General features: G+C 44.4%; 1 protein-coding gene across 1 annotated transcript in view; it reads right to left on the bottom strand.

Moving 5' to 3' along the window:
• The window catches only part of LOC148518864 (alpha-2-macroglobulin-like protein 1), a 138811-nt gene extending 126639 nt beyond the window's left edge, over positions 1-12172 (bottom strand). The window contains exons 1-6 of the mRNA XM_088476944.1: positions 12105-12172; positions 11019-11202; positions 9601-9760; positions 8342-8394; positions 5611-5631; positions 3968-4124 (exon numbers count right to left, since the gene is read on the bottom strand). Coding sequence (XP_088333070.1) covers positions 3968-4124; positions 5611-5631; positions 8342-8394; positions 9601-9760; positions 11019-11202; positions 12105-12172 — 643 coding nt within the window. The remainder of the gene's footprint in view (positions 1-3967; positions 4125-5610; positions 5632-8341; positions 8395-9600; positions 9761-11018; positions 11203-12104) is intronic.
• Positions 12173-16399: the final 4227 nt, after the last annotated feature.

The following is a 16399-nucleotide window of genomic DNA, read 5'->3' as shown; positions in this document are numbered from 1 at the left end:
AGATTCTGAGTCTCATGCAAAACAGAATGCTAATGCAACTATACATACTGAGGGGTCTATTTACTAAGCAGTGTTAGGAGACACAGTGAAATGAGATAAGGTACCAGCCAATCAGCTCCTAACTGCCATGTCACAGGCTGTGTTTGAAAAATGACAGTTTTGTCTCCTAACACTGTTTAGTAAATTGACCCCTGTATGTCCTAATGCATCTTTGTGTGCACACCACCTTTATCCCAGTGACGTGCGATGAGGTCAATAGCTGGGAAGGCACTCATGGAGATGGGTCTGAGTGCTGGGAGTCTCTATCCCCCCAACTCACTGTAATGGTGCGTACACACTGGGCGTTTAAAGTGGACGACTGAACGATAACGATATCGTTATCGTTCAGTCGTCCACTTTATCGTCCATTTTTTACACCAAAACGATGAACGATAATGACGACGCGCGTTCCCGTGGGTCGTTCGTCATTATCGTTCACCGGGTTAACATGCAGGCCAACCTGACGACGTCGTCAGGTTGCTGCATGTTGGGGAATGGGGGAGAGTGCCCGGCGCTGAACGATATCGTTAATGATATCGTTCAGCCGCTGTGCTCAATGTCATGAACGACATTGAGCACAGCCTGCTGGGGACACACTAGACGATATCGCTCAGGGAGCATATCGTCCAGTGTGTATGCACCTTAACTTTCACCTCACTACACTAAGCTTCAGTGTCCATTGATTCTCCTACTTGCATCACTGTGTCTTCTCTTGCACTTGCTGCTGACTGGCTCTGATCTCTAAACATTGCAGTGCACTTCCTGGTCACATGACACATCCAAGGTGTCCATCAGGGCTCAAGAAACGCCCCCATACTCAGAGGCATGCTCTCATTTTGTCCAGCTTACTGCTCGTGGTGTGGCCCCGCCCCCAGCTCTGCAAGCGGTGTCTGACTATACAGAAGCGAGGCTGAGCTGTTGCTGCCTTATCTCTCGTCTCCCTGCAGTCCCAGGGAGCTCCACAGAGCTGGTGAGTGTTAACTATAAAATAGATTACCATAAACAAAGAAGATGTTTATAAGTTATAAATATCTTCTTTGCATTTTTCTAATCATTTTTCTATCAAATCTCAGGAGTGTGACGGGAGGCTCTGTCTCCCCTACCTACCCTGACTGCACGCCCCTGCTTTACCCTACATCCGAGCAGTCCTCATCATTACCATCAGAAATAACACCTATTTCATGCTAAGTGCAAGACATCCGTCTGATTTTGAAGTCCAAATGCATACGCATAACACAGAATAATGAGTTGGGAATCTATTCATTATCACTTAAATAATGTTCATTTTTACCTGCTTTTGTAGCAATTAAGTTTTCGGGCCATTCTTCAAAAAGATAATGCAGGAGATATCACATCTCCGAAAACATTCGGGGAGACAGCCGATTTTCAGGTCAGCTGTCTCCATGCTGCAGCAATGATGAATTGCTCTGGTGCTCGCGGCGAGTTGAAATGTTAATTATCGGGGTCCACTCGGACCCCAATAATTGACATAAAGTCTGTTCTTTATGTCTGGCTACATACCACGTCAACTACAAAATGGCGTTTGCATTGTTACTGCCCAGTTGCTAAAAGAAATGCCCATTTCTGGGCTGAAGACAAACAATTGAGATGTGTGTGTAAGAAGCATACTGTTGGCAGCCCAGGTCGCATACGCAGTATAAAAAAAATTGCTGTGTGCAGCTACATAAAGAAAATTGCATGCAAGCCAGAATCAGGCCCAAAATATGCATGGGTGATCCAAATGTATACAGCACTGAAGCTTTCTCATCTCAAAAGGTCCATAGTGACACACTTAATGATTTTTTGAACGATTTGTCGATAACGACGTCGTTATCGTTAAATCGTTCAAAAAAATCGTTCATGTTATGGGCGGGCTTTCCATCGCTCCGAGTCTCGCACCAAAGGGGGCGTGCTGTCGATGTTTATTGACAGCACGCCCCCTTTGGTGGGCGTGCCAGGGGCGTGGTGGCCAGACGGAGGCGTTCCCATGGGAACGCCTACCGTCTGAAGCCGGCCCCACTGACATCACTAGTGACACTAGTGATGTCAGTGGGAGTGATTTTGGCTCTGATAGAGCCAAAATCACTGTAGGGCTTGTGGCAGGGAGACCCTACTGCAGGTTCTCCGTCGCAAGTCCGATGGTCGCGATGGTCAAGACCATCGCGACCATCTTTTTGGCCGCTCGCATATGCTGTGGGTGGTCAGGAGAGGGCCCTGACTCAGAGCGAGTGCTCTGGTCAGAGCGTCCGGCTCTGAATCAGGCCCTAAGTCAGGTCCTAAGAGGCACATTCATCATTGTGCACCTAAAGCCCCACATTCACGATATATCTGATTTGACATAAGTTGTGGCAGATACAAAACTACAGAGAACTTCAATATTGAAAAACAGCTGTCCCCACAAGCCCTTCCAATAACACATTAGCTGCTAATTACCAGCATAGAAATTGTACGCTGCCAGTTTTGACCTGACAGTGTTACTGCGCATGTACAGTATGAACTGAGGGGGTCATTCAGACCCACTCGCGAGCGGCAGTATGCTCGCAAGTGGGTCGATGTTCCCCACTGCGCATGCGCATGACCGAGGGAGCTTCGTCGTGCACATGCGCGAGACCCGGCGAGCGATGGGCTTCCCATCGCTCCGGGTCTCGCACCAAAGGGGGCGTGCTGTCGATGTTGATTGACAGCACGCCCCCTTTGGTGGGCGTGCCGGGGGCGTGCCTGCCAGACGGAGGCGTTCCCATGGGAACGCCTACCGTCTGAAGCCGGCCCCATTGACATCACTAGTGATGTCAGTGGGAATGATTTTGGCTCTGATAGAGCCAAAATCACTCCAGGGCTTGTGGCTGGGAAACCCGACCGCAGGGTTTCCCTCGCAAGTCCGATGGTCGCGATGGTCAAGACCATCGCGACCATCTTCTTGGACGCTCGTATATGCTGTGGGTGGTGACCCACAGCTATACGAGCGTCCAGGAGGACGCTCCATTTTAATGGAGGAGGGCCCTGATTCAGAGCGAGCGCTCTGGTCAGAGCATCTGGCTCTGAATCAGGCCCAGAGTGTACCCCTGCTCTGTACATTTAAGTATATGCTGTATTTTCTCATTATGGGGTCTATTCATTATGTTAATTATCAGGGTCCAGACGGACCCCAATAAATAACATTCCTACTCACTGTGAGTCCTGGAGCAATTTATCATTTCCCCGGCACAGAGACAGCGATCTCCGGGAATGCTTTTACTGCCCTTTTTAGAGCAGTGAAACTTAGCACTGCAGAGTCTGACTTGGTAGTGCTAGTGTGCCTGCATAAACGAGAGTTCATACAGGCGCACAAAGCCCCAGGGACCAGCAGAAGGCGGGGGCGGATCTGCAAATCTGCAGATGGCGAATGCTTCCGCAGTCAAGCTTGAGCTTGATGAGCTTAGGTCCCCATACTAGTTTATGGAGACAGCATGCCACATTGACAGAGAAAGGTAAGCAGGAGATACAGTATCTGTGATATCTCCTGCTTTACCTTTATGATGGATGGCCCCAAAACTTAATTTCTACAAAAGCAGGTGAAAATTTTAATTTTCACCTGCTTCTGTAGAAATGAATTGCTACTGAATAGAGCCCCTATGACTCTGCCAAAATCTTTTAGTCAAAAATACACAAAGAAAGCCAAATGATAAAGCTACGTATTTAGTAAAATCACAACCCAGGGAATTAAAGCTGCCTAAACAGACTATAACTACATTTAGTAGCCTCTTTTTTGTATTCTTACCCTATAATTACAGTAGTGTTTCTCATCTGTGTATAACATCCTACATATTTATTACTTATGTATATTATATTCAATACTCAGTTACCATTAAATAAGCAAACAACTGATTAACAATGGTACATAAATTGTTTATGATACAATCTTATCACATCACTAAGTCATAAATCTTACCATATTCAGACACAGAAAATGCTGTTATATAGGTATTGGGTATGTTTATTTTGTAAACTCCTAACATGATCTCTTTCCCTAGAGGGAAGGTAAAATCTGCAATTCCTTGTTTCGGTGACACATCTAACCATTGTCCGATGCGATTAGCATTTGGATCCTATGGAAAAATAGATAAATGCTTATAATGCTTTACTCAGTAGAGATAGTGGGGAAGAATTAGCAAAGATATGTATGCGACCATTGCAAAGATACTGTACATTGTGGAAAATGTAAGTAATGGAAGGGGATACGAGTGAGGGGCCATGCTTGACAAGGTAAGATTCCAATCAGGTGGTTAAAAATTAGACTGTATTCAAACAGAGAGCAAGCAACTTAGCAATCAATAAGCAGTTGGTAACTCTCATACTTCACTGCTGAGCGCCCAGGAAATTGCTTTGTATGGTAAACACAGGAAACTCATGACAACCACAGGCAGGCAAGACAATGTTCAACTTTAGGGAAGGCAGCTTGTGATCGGTTAGCACTGGCCAATCGGGATGTAGTCAGGAAGCCGACGGTCTAAATACTGACTACCGGCTTCCCGACTGTCTAATCCTGGCAAGGTACTAATGACAGGCGCCGAAATCCAGACGCCTGTCATTTTACCTACGCCGGGAGCCCGACGCCCGGCATATCGATCGCAGGTAACCCGGGCGCCGGGCGTGGACAGCCGCGCGGGGGAGGATGGTTAGGTTAAGGGCTCCCGGGGGGGGACTTAGGGTTAGGCACCTCCCCGAGAGAGTTAGGTTTAGGCTAGGGGAAGGGGGGTTAGGGTTAGGCACCCCAGGGGGGAGGTTAGGGTTAGGCACCCCCCCAGGGAGACTTAAGTTTAGGCTGTGGGGGGAGGGGGGTTAGGGTTAGGCACTTGGGGGAGGTTAGGGTTAGGCACCCCTAAGGGAGGGTTAGGGGAGAAAATAGGGTTAGTTATACTTACCTTATTAGCGATCGGGATCTTCACCTCTGCCGGGCTTCTGCTGTCGGGATTTGAACTGCCTTACTACACCCGGCCAATCACAAGCGGTATTTATCTGAGACAGAATTGTTCCTCCCTTTTCAAAAACCTTCTAGATCTTTTTTTTTTAAGTTTCGAGAACTGGCACAGTGGCAAATGAGGGGTGATAGGGGAATCAATATATCAAGGCAAGAATGTGAGCTTTCATGAGCAGGGCACTCTACCCTCTTGTGCTTCCCCTTACTTATACTTTCATCTACTTCTCATTCGGGCACCTAACACCTGGTTGCTAACGCCCTTTTGCTTATTTGAGTGTTATGATCGCTAATGCAGCAATGTGTATAAACCATGTCCTTGTCCTGAATTGTATTGTACTGTATGTCACTGGTTTCTTGTTCACTTATTTGTCAATGTACTTTGTGAGGCGCTGAGGAACACTTGTGGTGCCATATAAATAAAGGATAATAATACTAATAACCTAAAACTATAATACCCAAGGAAGATGGTAAATTAGTATACTGTATGTTTATATTTCTATTCTGTTTATATGTATAGCAAATAATTTATATAATGAGAATGCATGTGGAACGCCTTCAGGAGATAAACAGACAACAACAAGGAGTTCTAGCGGATATATTCAGGAAATACTCACTTTTAGTTCCACCAGTGGATACTGTAGAAGAAACACAAATGCAAATTAAATTTCACACCCAATTAAATTGACATGTCCTACTGTACCTAAAGCACAACAGTTACTGTACTTATTAATTATTCAACGTGATAATACCTGTAATGTAACATCTGGCAATAATTATTATCCTTAACAGAGAGCAAAGATTGCACTAAGGTGCCTATTTATCAATAATATTTGCAGGCTATTCATTGAAAACACCTGTTTTCAGGGGATAACCACAAATATTGAGGATCCCCCGAATGAATGAAGAAGGGACTGCGACAAGGGGCGTAACTAAGTATTTTAAGACCCCATAGCAAAGGTTTGTAAAGGCCCCTATGTACCACCCAATGGTGAAAAATGTATTAAACACATTATGACAAGGAAGATGGGCCCCCGCAGCTCTGGGCCCCATAGCAGCTGCACCCCTTGCACCTATGGTAGTTACACCCAGTTGTACCCACGACATCTACTGCAGTCTCTTCATTTCCGACAGCAGCTGCAGCCCCCTTAGGTTTCTTTGGTGGCTGCAAAGCTGTCAGAATTACTTGTCCCCGATATGATAACGCCATCTCCATAGCCTATGGGCTACTGAAAAGCATAACTTTTTAGAGAGCGAGTTTCCGGCTCATTCTCTGCCACCCCATGGGTTACGCATACGCCAGGCATGCACAGTGTGTGCCGAGGTCCCAAACCAGGAAGCAGTGTGATAGTGTTACATTATCACACAGCCTCCAGCTCTTCACCAGGATGCAGGGCTGGCTCTAGGGGTGTTCAACCAGTGCGGTCGCACAAGGGCGCCACCCGTAGAAGGGCGGCACCCCTCCCCAGCATCCCGATTTCAGCGGGATAGTACTGTCCCCGCTGTTCCAAATCGGCAGGCTGGGTACCCCCACCGCCGCAGCTGTGCAGCGGTGCCGGACCCCCGGAGAGTGAATTGATGCCGCGCGTATGCGCGCGGCAACCATTCACTAACAGGAGAGGGCTGGGGGAAGCCCAGCCAGTGACAGAGTGCTGGGCTTTACCCCCAGCCTGACGTTATTTGAAGGCGTGCCATGTGGGCACGCCTCCAAATAATGTCACACAGGGGCGTGGCCTATGGTAATTAGGCCACGCCCCCAAATCGGAAGCGCACGATTTTAGGGAGCTCTCTCAGGGTCCAGCACAGGGTGCTCAGAACCCTGGAGCCGGCCCTGCCAGGATGGGCTCTTATCTGATTTGATCTCTTGGTAAGAGGATTTTGTAAATTCATGTGCAGATATTCATGTTCACTTTGCCAATTTACGCCCAAAAAAAATTATCACATCCTCATTAAAAATGCGAATTGTGATAAACATGCCCCTAAATCTCTAACACACTCTTGTATCACACTTAAGTCATGCAATTCTTTATTTGGGGGCAGATTCAATTAGCAGAAGGGGTCACCACAGTTTTGGTGCATTAACTGCAGAAAGCAGATTGTAATCGTGGTCTATAGAGCTGGGAACAAAATCAGTCTACCATAGTCGTGGAAATATGAACAACGCAAGCTTTCTATGGTAGCTCGTGGCTAATTGATCTGCCCTTAAGGGTCCATTCATTAATCCTTGTTGTAGGTGAAAAGATTATTTTTCACCTACTTTTGTAGGAATAAAGAAATGGAGTGATTCATTACCCTAGATTTCTGAGCGCACTTGTGAACTCAGGGCCTGATTCATTACCGATCGCAACTGCGATTATGCACGCAATCGGCCGATGCATCGCAGTACGCATGCGCGAGCCGGCTATTGCGTTCGGAACTGCGATCGCAGTGACTACGCAGACCCATCACAGAGGGATTGACAGAAAGTGCCGTTTGTGGGTGGTGACAGAGGGGTGGTCAGAGAAACGCAGGCATGCCAGTGCGTTTGAACGCCGTTGCAGGGGCGTGCATAAGTTAGCCACTGCGATGCCCTACGCAGCCTGAGGCCTTATAGTGTGCAATGAAGTTAGCGATTTCTAAGTAAGGTCAGAGCTTGTGCAAGTGTGCATGAGGCTGCGACGATACTCGATTGTACCCATGGTTTCGCAGTCTTGCTAAACATTACGGATGTGTGTAATGTAAAGTGGGCGATCCCAATGAGTTAGCATACAATCGCAGTTGAACTGCATACGTAATCGCAATTACATTCGCAATTGCGATCGCTAGTGAATCAAGCCCTCATGTCATGCATGTGCATGAACTAACAAACTACTAGTTAGAAGTAAGATTATAAAGGTAAGATGACACAGGGAGAACTGTTTTCTGGCCAATTGTTCCCGCACCAAAGCAATACTGAATTGCTCCCGTAGTTTAGCCTCTGCTACTGCAAGTCATGGTGTGTCGGATCCTTGCTTAACGGGAAGCAATCGGGGCTTTATGATGTTACCCCCCCCACAGTGTAGCATGTCTCTATTAATTTGTCTAAATATGCCCATCGCAGCGAAGGGTCATTATGTGAAGTGCACCAATAGTCATGACAATGTTTCTTCAGTTCACTAGACGCCAATGAGAACACTTGTACCTACTGATTTAATTGATGTCTTCTCATAATTAAATCATGTAAAAATTATATAGCTTGTGAAAAGCCACTCTATTGAAGCCCATTATTTTAATCTATTCATTCTAACACCAGAAAAGAGAAAAGAGAACTGCTTTATGAATGTCTGCAAACTATTACTAAATAGAAAGTTGTGTTTCTGAGCATCTTACCTTGACGTCTTGTGAACGGAAAGTTTTGTCCAGGGTTACAACTCGGAAATTCACTGAAATTATCAACATGTTTTGTTAAGAGAAATATTTAATTTATTTGTTTTCTTTTAAGATTTTTCAAACTCGAGGGAATACAGAAGAAGAAAAAGATGGAAATGTTTAACACACAGGGGGTAAAGAACAGACAATTATGGTTTGTGGTCATTAGTGATAATATGCATCACATGTGTCTAATTCAAATATGTTTATGAGATCATTGACAACGTAGAGAAATACACATCATATCAATATATGGACCATACCAGCACTATGTAATAGGTCCTGGCCCAACGGTACTTTGGCCTTTGATCGAGGATTATGAATAACTAGGTCTCTGGGCCCATGTGCTAGGAAGTATACTAATTGATGCTCAGTCATTTAGTTTAGTACTCTACACATGATTCTAAACCTTATATGTACAGTATTCCAGCTTCATAAATTGCCATGTGAAAAACTTTTTCTGGGTCTTAGCTGAAACTTTGGCAACATGGGAAAATAGTGAATCTTTCCAATGTTGAGCTATGGCTGCTCTCCAGATAATGACAATGTGTCCTTCCACATATCTGAAGATGATCAGTGAGCAGTTTCTGCAGACAACACTAGGTTAGAGCTCATCACTTTGACCAATGTAGGTTTATCACCGAGAAAGCCTAATATGGAGATAGGTCTCCTACATGCCCACAACAAGCATTTTGTTTGAGTCTTTCATATACTGTATTAAGGAGCTTGTGCGGCTTAGATACAATATATGGATCAGTATAATCAACAATTCTTAGTGGTTTGTGCACTTGGGTATGTGGTAGCAATTACTCTTCCTATACTGCTGTACTCTTTCCTTCCTATTCCTATTTCTCTAACTATACACAGCAGCGTGTGCTGGGCTGCTGTGCGATAAGAGGGAGGAGGGGGCAGTACCGGGCCCCTCTGGCAAGCCCGGGTCTGGGTGATTAGTACCCGCCAACCGTCCCATCGACGCCCCTGGGGGTAGGGGTAAGAGTTAGTGTTAGGTTTCTTTTTACATTAGAATTTTTTTCTCTATTCCCCCATATCACTCAGTGCTTAAGTTTATTGTTTGTGTTGTTTACATTTACTGTTCCTAACATCCTATAATATAATATGTGAAAAATATTTGAAAATGAAAAGCTAAAAAATAACAATAATGATAATTGTTGTGACGACATTCAAAAAGTGACTTATATGATGCGTTTTAATGATAGTACCTGTCTGCCCAGGCTTGTAGTTGGGTTTATCCGTCTGGATGAAAGTCAGATGGCTTGTTTTCAATAGCATAACCTTCTTGGACTGGTCAATGTTTATGTTCTCCCCTTGAGCAGACACATGGAACAACCAAACCTCTTCTTTCTCTACAACCGGTGGGAGCTGATAAGAGACACAGGATGATTCAGATCATCAGGCACCTTAGGAATTTTTAGAAAGTATAAAGCCCACTATTTGCCTGTTGTTTCCACTGATTGTGTCTGTGTGTGTGTGTGTGTGTGTGTGTGTGTGTCTGTCTGTGTGTTTCCACTCTGTCTTGCCCCAGCCCCTTTTTCTGTTCTATTGCTTCAATCTATTCTTTTTTTGGACACAGTCTACATAAAATAACTCTAATTCAGATGAACGGCGAATATACATCGAGTGCATCGGCGGGTGTGTACCCCTGGCATTAGTAGATTTCTGTCTTATGTGCATCTAATCTAGGGGTACTATCTACACTCATTTTATGACATTATTGAGTGTTAGGTTATACATGGAATTTATCTCCAATATCAATTTGTTATTATTTATTGAATATTTTTGTGCATAAATCTAATTTCACCATTGTTTTTTACTTGACCATCTTTGGCTGTTTTATTCCCACATATGACCATCATTTCGGAGGTTTGTAGAGAGTGACACCACAAAATTGTGGAAGGCACAAAGGTACCTTTATAAGAACCTACAGAGCTCCAAAATCCTGAGTGCGGTACGCCCATTAAAATATGCTTGAAGTTTTGAAGAAACCTTTATATGCGAGACATAAAGGGTCTACTAGTGAGTTGGGTATGCCCATTTACTTATGGCGTTTGGACACATTGGGAATAAGGTTTTACAAGACCCAGGATATAGGAAAGAAACCTTTAAATTGCTTTATTCACTACCCACTCATGTGAGTGGGATAGGCCTTCCCTTACATTTTTTTGTGATTGATGAGAGTATTGTAAACCGTGGTCTCTATTCCCCCACCACCGTTCCTGCATGAATCACTTAGCGGTGCAATGCTTATAATTACCTCATTTATTAATTACTACCTGTTGGGCTTTCTCTCTTATTTGAAAGATGCTGCTCAGTGAATTTATCCACTTAACTTATACTGTAACCCATTCTGTCATATTTTCAGATGCAACTAATTCATTGGATTTTGCTCCCAGTTCAGTTGATGCTTTTCTGTGTATTTAATTCTTATAAACCTCAAAGTAACGGTTTAGTATAATTGTGTTGAAAAAGTGAGCTACAACAGCAGATTGCACAAGAAGTAAAGAGGTACTATGTCTGCCCGTGTAAAATGCTATCGCCTGTGTTTGTCTATAGCAAACTGTGATGCAATACTTTTTTGCAGGCTTACTTTCCAAGTACAAACACATGATTTTGTACTCACCTGAAAAGAATAACAGTGGAAATAGTTTGGCGTGTTTATTGTTTCCTCTGTCAAAAGTTTAATTTTCTCATCTTTCTTTAACTCCATCTTAAGTCTTAGCTCCCCCTGCAGATGGAGTATGGTAATGCAAGCTTTCTCCACTGAAGGATATGGCATCTGGGCTGGTACTGTGATCAAATAGTAGCTGCAGTAACATAGACAAAAAAATAAAAATTGACAGTATATGGAATGCAATCGGAAGTAATAAAAAATACTTTAAAATATAATATATCATACTAGTTACTTACTGTACAATATAACAATATAAAAATACTATTAATAGGGAATTAGGGGCCTATGCATTAAGCTGTTTGTTACATACTGTAAAATCATACAGAAACTGCAGTTTTATGTATTTTTCAAATGTACTAATGGCACAATGCAGTAGATTTAACAGAAATCTCCGGCAAAGTGCTAATTACCACTTCAGATCACAGTCCTCATAATTATCAATGGGGACTATGATCTGACCCCTATGTACCAAACTCCAACAAGTGAAGCTTTTTGGCGTTTTGCCCTGGCAGTTTACGCCATCTTTAGATGGTGTAAACTGCTTTAAGCTTATGGAGGATCCAGGAGCAGGAGCGAGATCTTTCGAACTCTTCTCGCAGCCCCCACCGGCTCCGGAGGCTGACACTGTGCGCTTGCGCAGTGTCAGCTTCCACAGGGCAAGTATTTCACTACTGTGAAAGACTTCTACTAAATGCCAGGGAAGTAACTTGAAGGGACAGTTGTTACCGCAACCACTGCCCCTGCGAGTTCCCCTTTGTACAGAGCGGGGATACTTTAATAAAAAATGTAAATATATCCTGCGATATGGATAGATACTATTTACGGCAGTTCTGTGATTAAAGTACATAGACCCCTATGTCTCTATAAACCGAAGATGCTGCTGTTTTTTTGGGGCATGACTGACAAACAGTACAAGAGAATGTAGTTTATGGTTACAGGCATTCTCATATGTTTCACCATAGTTCGGGCCTCAGTCTGAAGTCTGCCAACTGCCCCGTATTTTACTGGATAAGTAGAAAGTAGTAATTCACTTACGGTTTTGAAGCTGATAAAAGTGCTGGAGTAAAGAAGGACAGCAGGATTGAGAGAAGAAGTAACTCCATGTTCACAGGTCCCTCCACGGTTGGAGAATGCTACTCTCTATTGCATATAATAACATTAGGGACAGAGGCCTATCTATCCTGTGCTGCTGCCCTGTCTGAAGACACCTGAGGACGCAGGGTCTTTCACATTGGGGAAGTCTGGCCTGAAAACATTATTACAACAGAAGTTGATGACCGCTTATCTCCTCCTCTGCTTATCTCCTCTGCTGAGTTCTGGCCTCACGTGTAGGATTTATGGAATATTGCCAGTACGGAGCTTACAGAATACACAGCTTTACTTCAGCAGAAAATGTGAGTGAGACTTTCATTAGACTTGATTTTATATATACAAGATGGCAATTTACACACTAAAAATTATTGTAAGCCCACTGATAGCAATTCCTACACCAGTATTGACAGCAATCACCATCCCCTATGGTTAAATAATATTCCAAAAGGGCAAATTAGATGCATTAGACAGAACTGTACCGATGTTAAAGTATTTAAAGAACAGGCGAGAGTTTTTAAACAAATATTTATAGCCAAAGGATACAAAACTGAAGATATTGATCCGACAATAGAAGAAATGACCAATAGGGATGATCTTTTAATTAAGAAAGAAAAGATAAAGAAAGAAATTATTCTTCCCTTTATTACGACTTTCAATGGACAACATAAAAAAGTGGAGAAGATAATAAGAAAACATTGGCACCACCTAGAAGAAGACCCTATACTTAAGTCGGTCATTCCTAAAAATCACAATTTCATTTACAGATGAGCTCTGAACTTAAAGAATAAGTTAGTGAAAGGAGCTATACCTAAGAAAAGAGAAGGAAGAATAAAGACAAAAGGATTTCATAGATGTGGAGTATGCATCATGTGTAGAAACCACCAAAATCAACCCAGTAAAGTAGAAAAATATATAGCCAAGTCAAGGAATTCAGGGCCTGATTCAGAGCCGAACGCTTTGACCAGAGCGCTCGCTCTGAATCAGGGCCCTCCTACCTGTTCTTGGAGCAGCCTCATGGACGCTCGCATAGCTGTGGGTTACCACCCACAGCTATAGCGAGCGTCCATGATGATGGTCGCGATGGTCAAAACCATCGCGACCATCGGGCGCGCGACGAGACCCAGCGGTAGGGTCTCGCTGCCGCAAGCCCTTGATTGATTTTGGCTCTATCAGAGCCAAAATCACTCCCACTGACATCACTATTGATGTCAGTGGGGCCCGCTCCAGACGGTAGGCATTAACATGGGAACGCCTCCGTCTAGCAGCCATGCCCCCGGCACGCCCACCAAAGGGGGCGTGCTGTCAGTCACCATCGACAGCACGCCCCCTTTGGTGCGAGACCCCGAGCGATGGCTTCCTCGTCGCTCGCCGGGTCTCGCGTATGCGACGACGGAGCTCCCTCCGTCGTGCGCATGCGCACTTTGGCACCATCGACCCGCTTGCAAGCGTATAGCGCTCGCGAGCGGGTCAGAATCAGGCCCTCAGAACATATAATCCGGGATTTCATTACGTGCAATAATAAAAACTGTTTATATTTATTAGAGTGTAGTTGCGGCCTTCAATATGTAGGCCATACATCTAGACCTTTGAGAGTGAGATGGGCCGAACATATTAGAAATATAAAAAAGGGATATGAGAATCATTCACTTTCTAAACATTTTAAAGAATTCCACCAATGTTCCACATCAAAGATTTGAAATGAGTTATAGGTATTAAACAAATTGAGGGACATTGGAGGAAAAGAGATATAGATACGTCATTGGCACAATCAGAAATGAAAACCATTTATGAACTGGGCACTTTAGCACCTAAGGGTTTGAATATTGATTTTGAACTTAAATGGTTTCTATAAAGGTTTTAGGCCCTCATTCAGAGCCGCTCGTTAACAGCAGTACGCTCGTTGCGTTCCGATGTTGACTAACCGCGCATGCGTATTACACTGCGCATGTGCGTACGGCAGATTGCGAGCTTTTTTTGACTCGTTCCTAAAATAGCGTACAGGAAGTGACATGTCAAATGAGATTGACAGAACAGGGCGTTTTAGGGTGTTGACGGGGTGGAGATGGAAAAACGCAAGCGTGGCGAGGCGTTTTTGGGGCGTACATACATTAGCAGATGCGAGCGTAAAATGTGTTCGGACCGACTCATACGTCACTGGGTGATCCTCTTTCACTTCAAAATGCTCGCACAGCTTAGGGTCTGGATTACTCGACCACATTGGCGATGGCCTTCTCCTCCGTCCCGGGACTCCACGATGTTGTTGCGATTAATCGCGGGAGGCCAGAAAAGCAATTAGTGTTGGATTGAGAACCGGCTTGGTATGTGTTTTGAAATCAGTTTTTTGGGATAGCACAAAACCGTACGCAGGTGGAACTCAGAGCTGCTAATGTCAGGATGACACAATCAATTTGCGTACATTTGTGGGGGTTTATTTTGCCCTCAATTTGGTGGTTAGGGCCTATTGTAACAATAATGTCATCATGTTTTAATTTTCGCACCATTTTATTTGTGCCTCTTGAATTTGCCTCGTTATATGAATTTTTAAACGTTCCTTAAAGAGCCCATTTTTTTTTTTTTTTTTTTGGGGCCAGTTTTTGCCTTTTGGTCCAGGATTAAATGTAACCCATTTGTACAATAATTTCACAATCCAATGTCAGATTTTTTGTTTCAATTTATTGCTCAAACAAAAAACAACAAAAAAAAATATTGGGGACATCTTTTTTGGCCAAAGATATGTTCCAAAATCAAACAAATTGGACCAACATAACTGTTGACATAAACATACAACAAAAAAATAAAAACATTTCACAAGAAAGGAGAGGGAAGTTTTGACCAGAAAGGAATATGAGCCAAGCACAGAAGGATTGTGGGAAAAGTCACCATTGCTGTCACCGTTTTTTCACCCGTTTGGATGGGGGAGGGAGGGCGCCAGACCGGGTCCGGGATGTCATCGGGCTGGCCTGTCCAGAGGCAGATGTTGTGGCCTCTGGACTAGGCACAGGGCTAGGCACATTTGGAGGATTGGCTGATGTTGTGCCAGAGGTGGAGGATCCTGATGTTCCGGCAGGAAGGGAGGTCGGCTCCACCATGTGCTGGCGAACGAGCTGCTCCAGGGCATTGGCGATGCGGATGTTGGCCCTGGTATTTTCCGCCAGGGCCTGACCAATGGTCACGTTGGCCGCAGCATTTTGCTCCAGGGCCTCAGCCACCCGTAGCAGACTGGCGTCCATCCTCTGCAGAATCTCCGTATGGAAATCCGATTTGAAATTGAGTTCTGTGAGGAGGGACACTGCCTGCGAGGGGGATTGCCCTGGACTGGCTTCTGCAGGGTCCTCAGCCGGATGTACTGGTTCCTCCCCTGCCGAGCCAGCAGAAATTCGGCGGCCAAGGCTCCCCTCTGGAGCAGACTCATCCGCCTGTGTCTCTGTTAAGAAAAAAGAGAAAAGCCTCACATTAGAATCTACATATTGGCACAATAACATTTCTGAGTTGATGACATCAAAAGATTTACCTGGGACAACATGAGGAGCCGCAAAGTCTGGCTTGTCCGTATCCATGTTGGACACGCCAAACACCTCCACAGGCTGCACACACCCCTGTGCCAGCTCTTCTAAATCCGTCAACTCCAATGACACAGGGGTGGGACCCCCACCTGTCCCCCTTGCATGCCTAGCCCTGTCCGCGAGTTTTTGCTTTAGGCGATATTTGAAGTCGTGGGAAAAAATGGAAGCCATTATCCTTTGGTTTAAAATGGTGTTTGTTTTTAGGGGGGGCAAGTGTTTACTTACCGTCGTTTGACATCCCGGGCTAGACGGACATAATCACCCACCCTATTGACAGCAACGGCTACCTCTTCCCACATTCTCCCCTTCTGGCTTAGACTCATATTCCTGTCTGCCTGTGGCAGGATGTCCACACACTTCTGTATCAAAACCTCCATCTCCTTTCTTGTGAAATGTGGCTGCCTTTTTTTTTTGGCAGCTTTGGCCGGAATACTGTGCCCAGCAGCCTCTTCCATGTCATCCTCCTCACCTATTTGTGTAAATATTCAGATTTCACAAAATCACAACTTGCCCAATCTTATGTTTCAAATTAATCATTGATACAAAATGCATGAAAGACTTACCACCTGACTCTTGGGCATTGTTTCCCTGGTCTGTCGCCATGTCTGAGGTCCAAACAAGAAATACACCCGAATTTTAATGTGTTTTCGTGACGTATTTATACATGCGTCCTTA

Source organism: Taudactylus pleione, unplaced genomic scaffold (genome assembly GCF_031769625.1).
Source record: "Taudactylus pleione unplaced genomic scaffold, aTauple2 ptg000198l, whole genome shotgun sequence".
Taxonomy (NCBI): Eukaryota; Metazoa; Chordata; class Amphibia; order Anura; family Myobatrachidae; genus Taudactylus; species Taudactylus pleione.
This window is presented reverse-complemented; position numbering and strand designations above follow the sequence as displayed.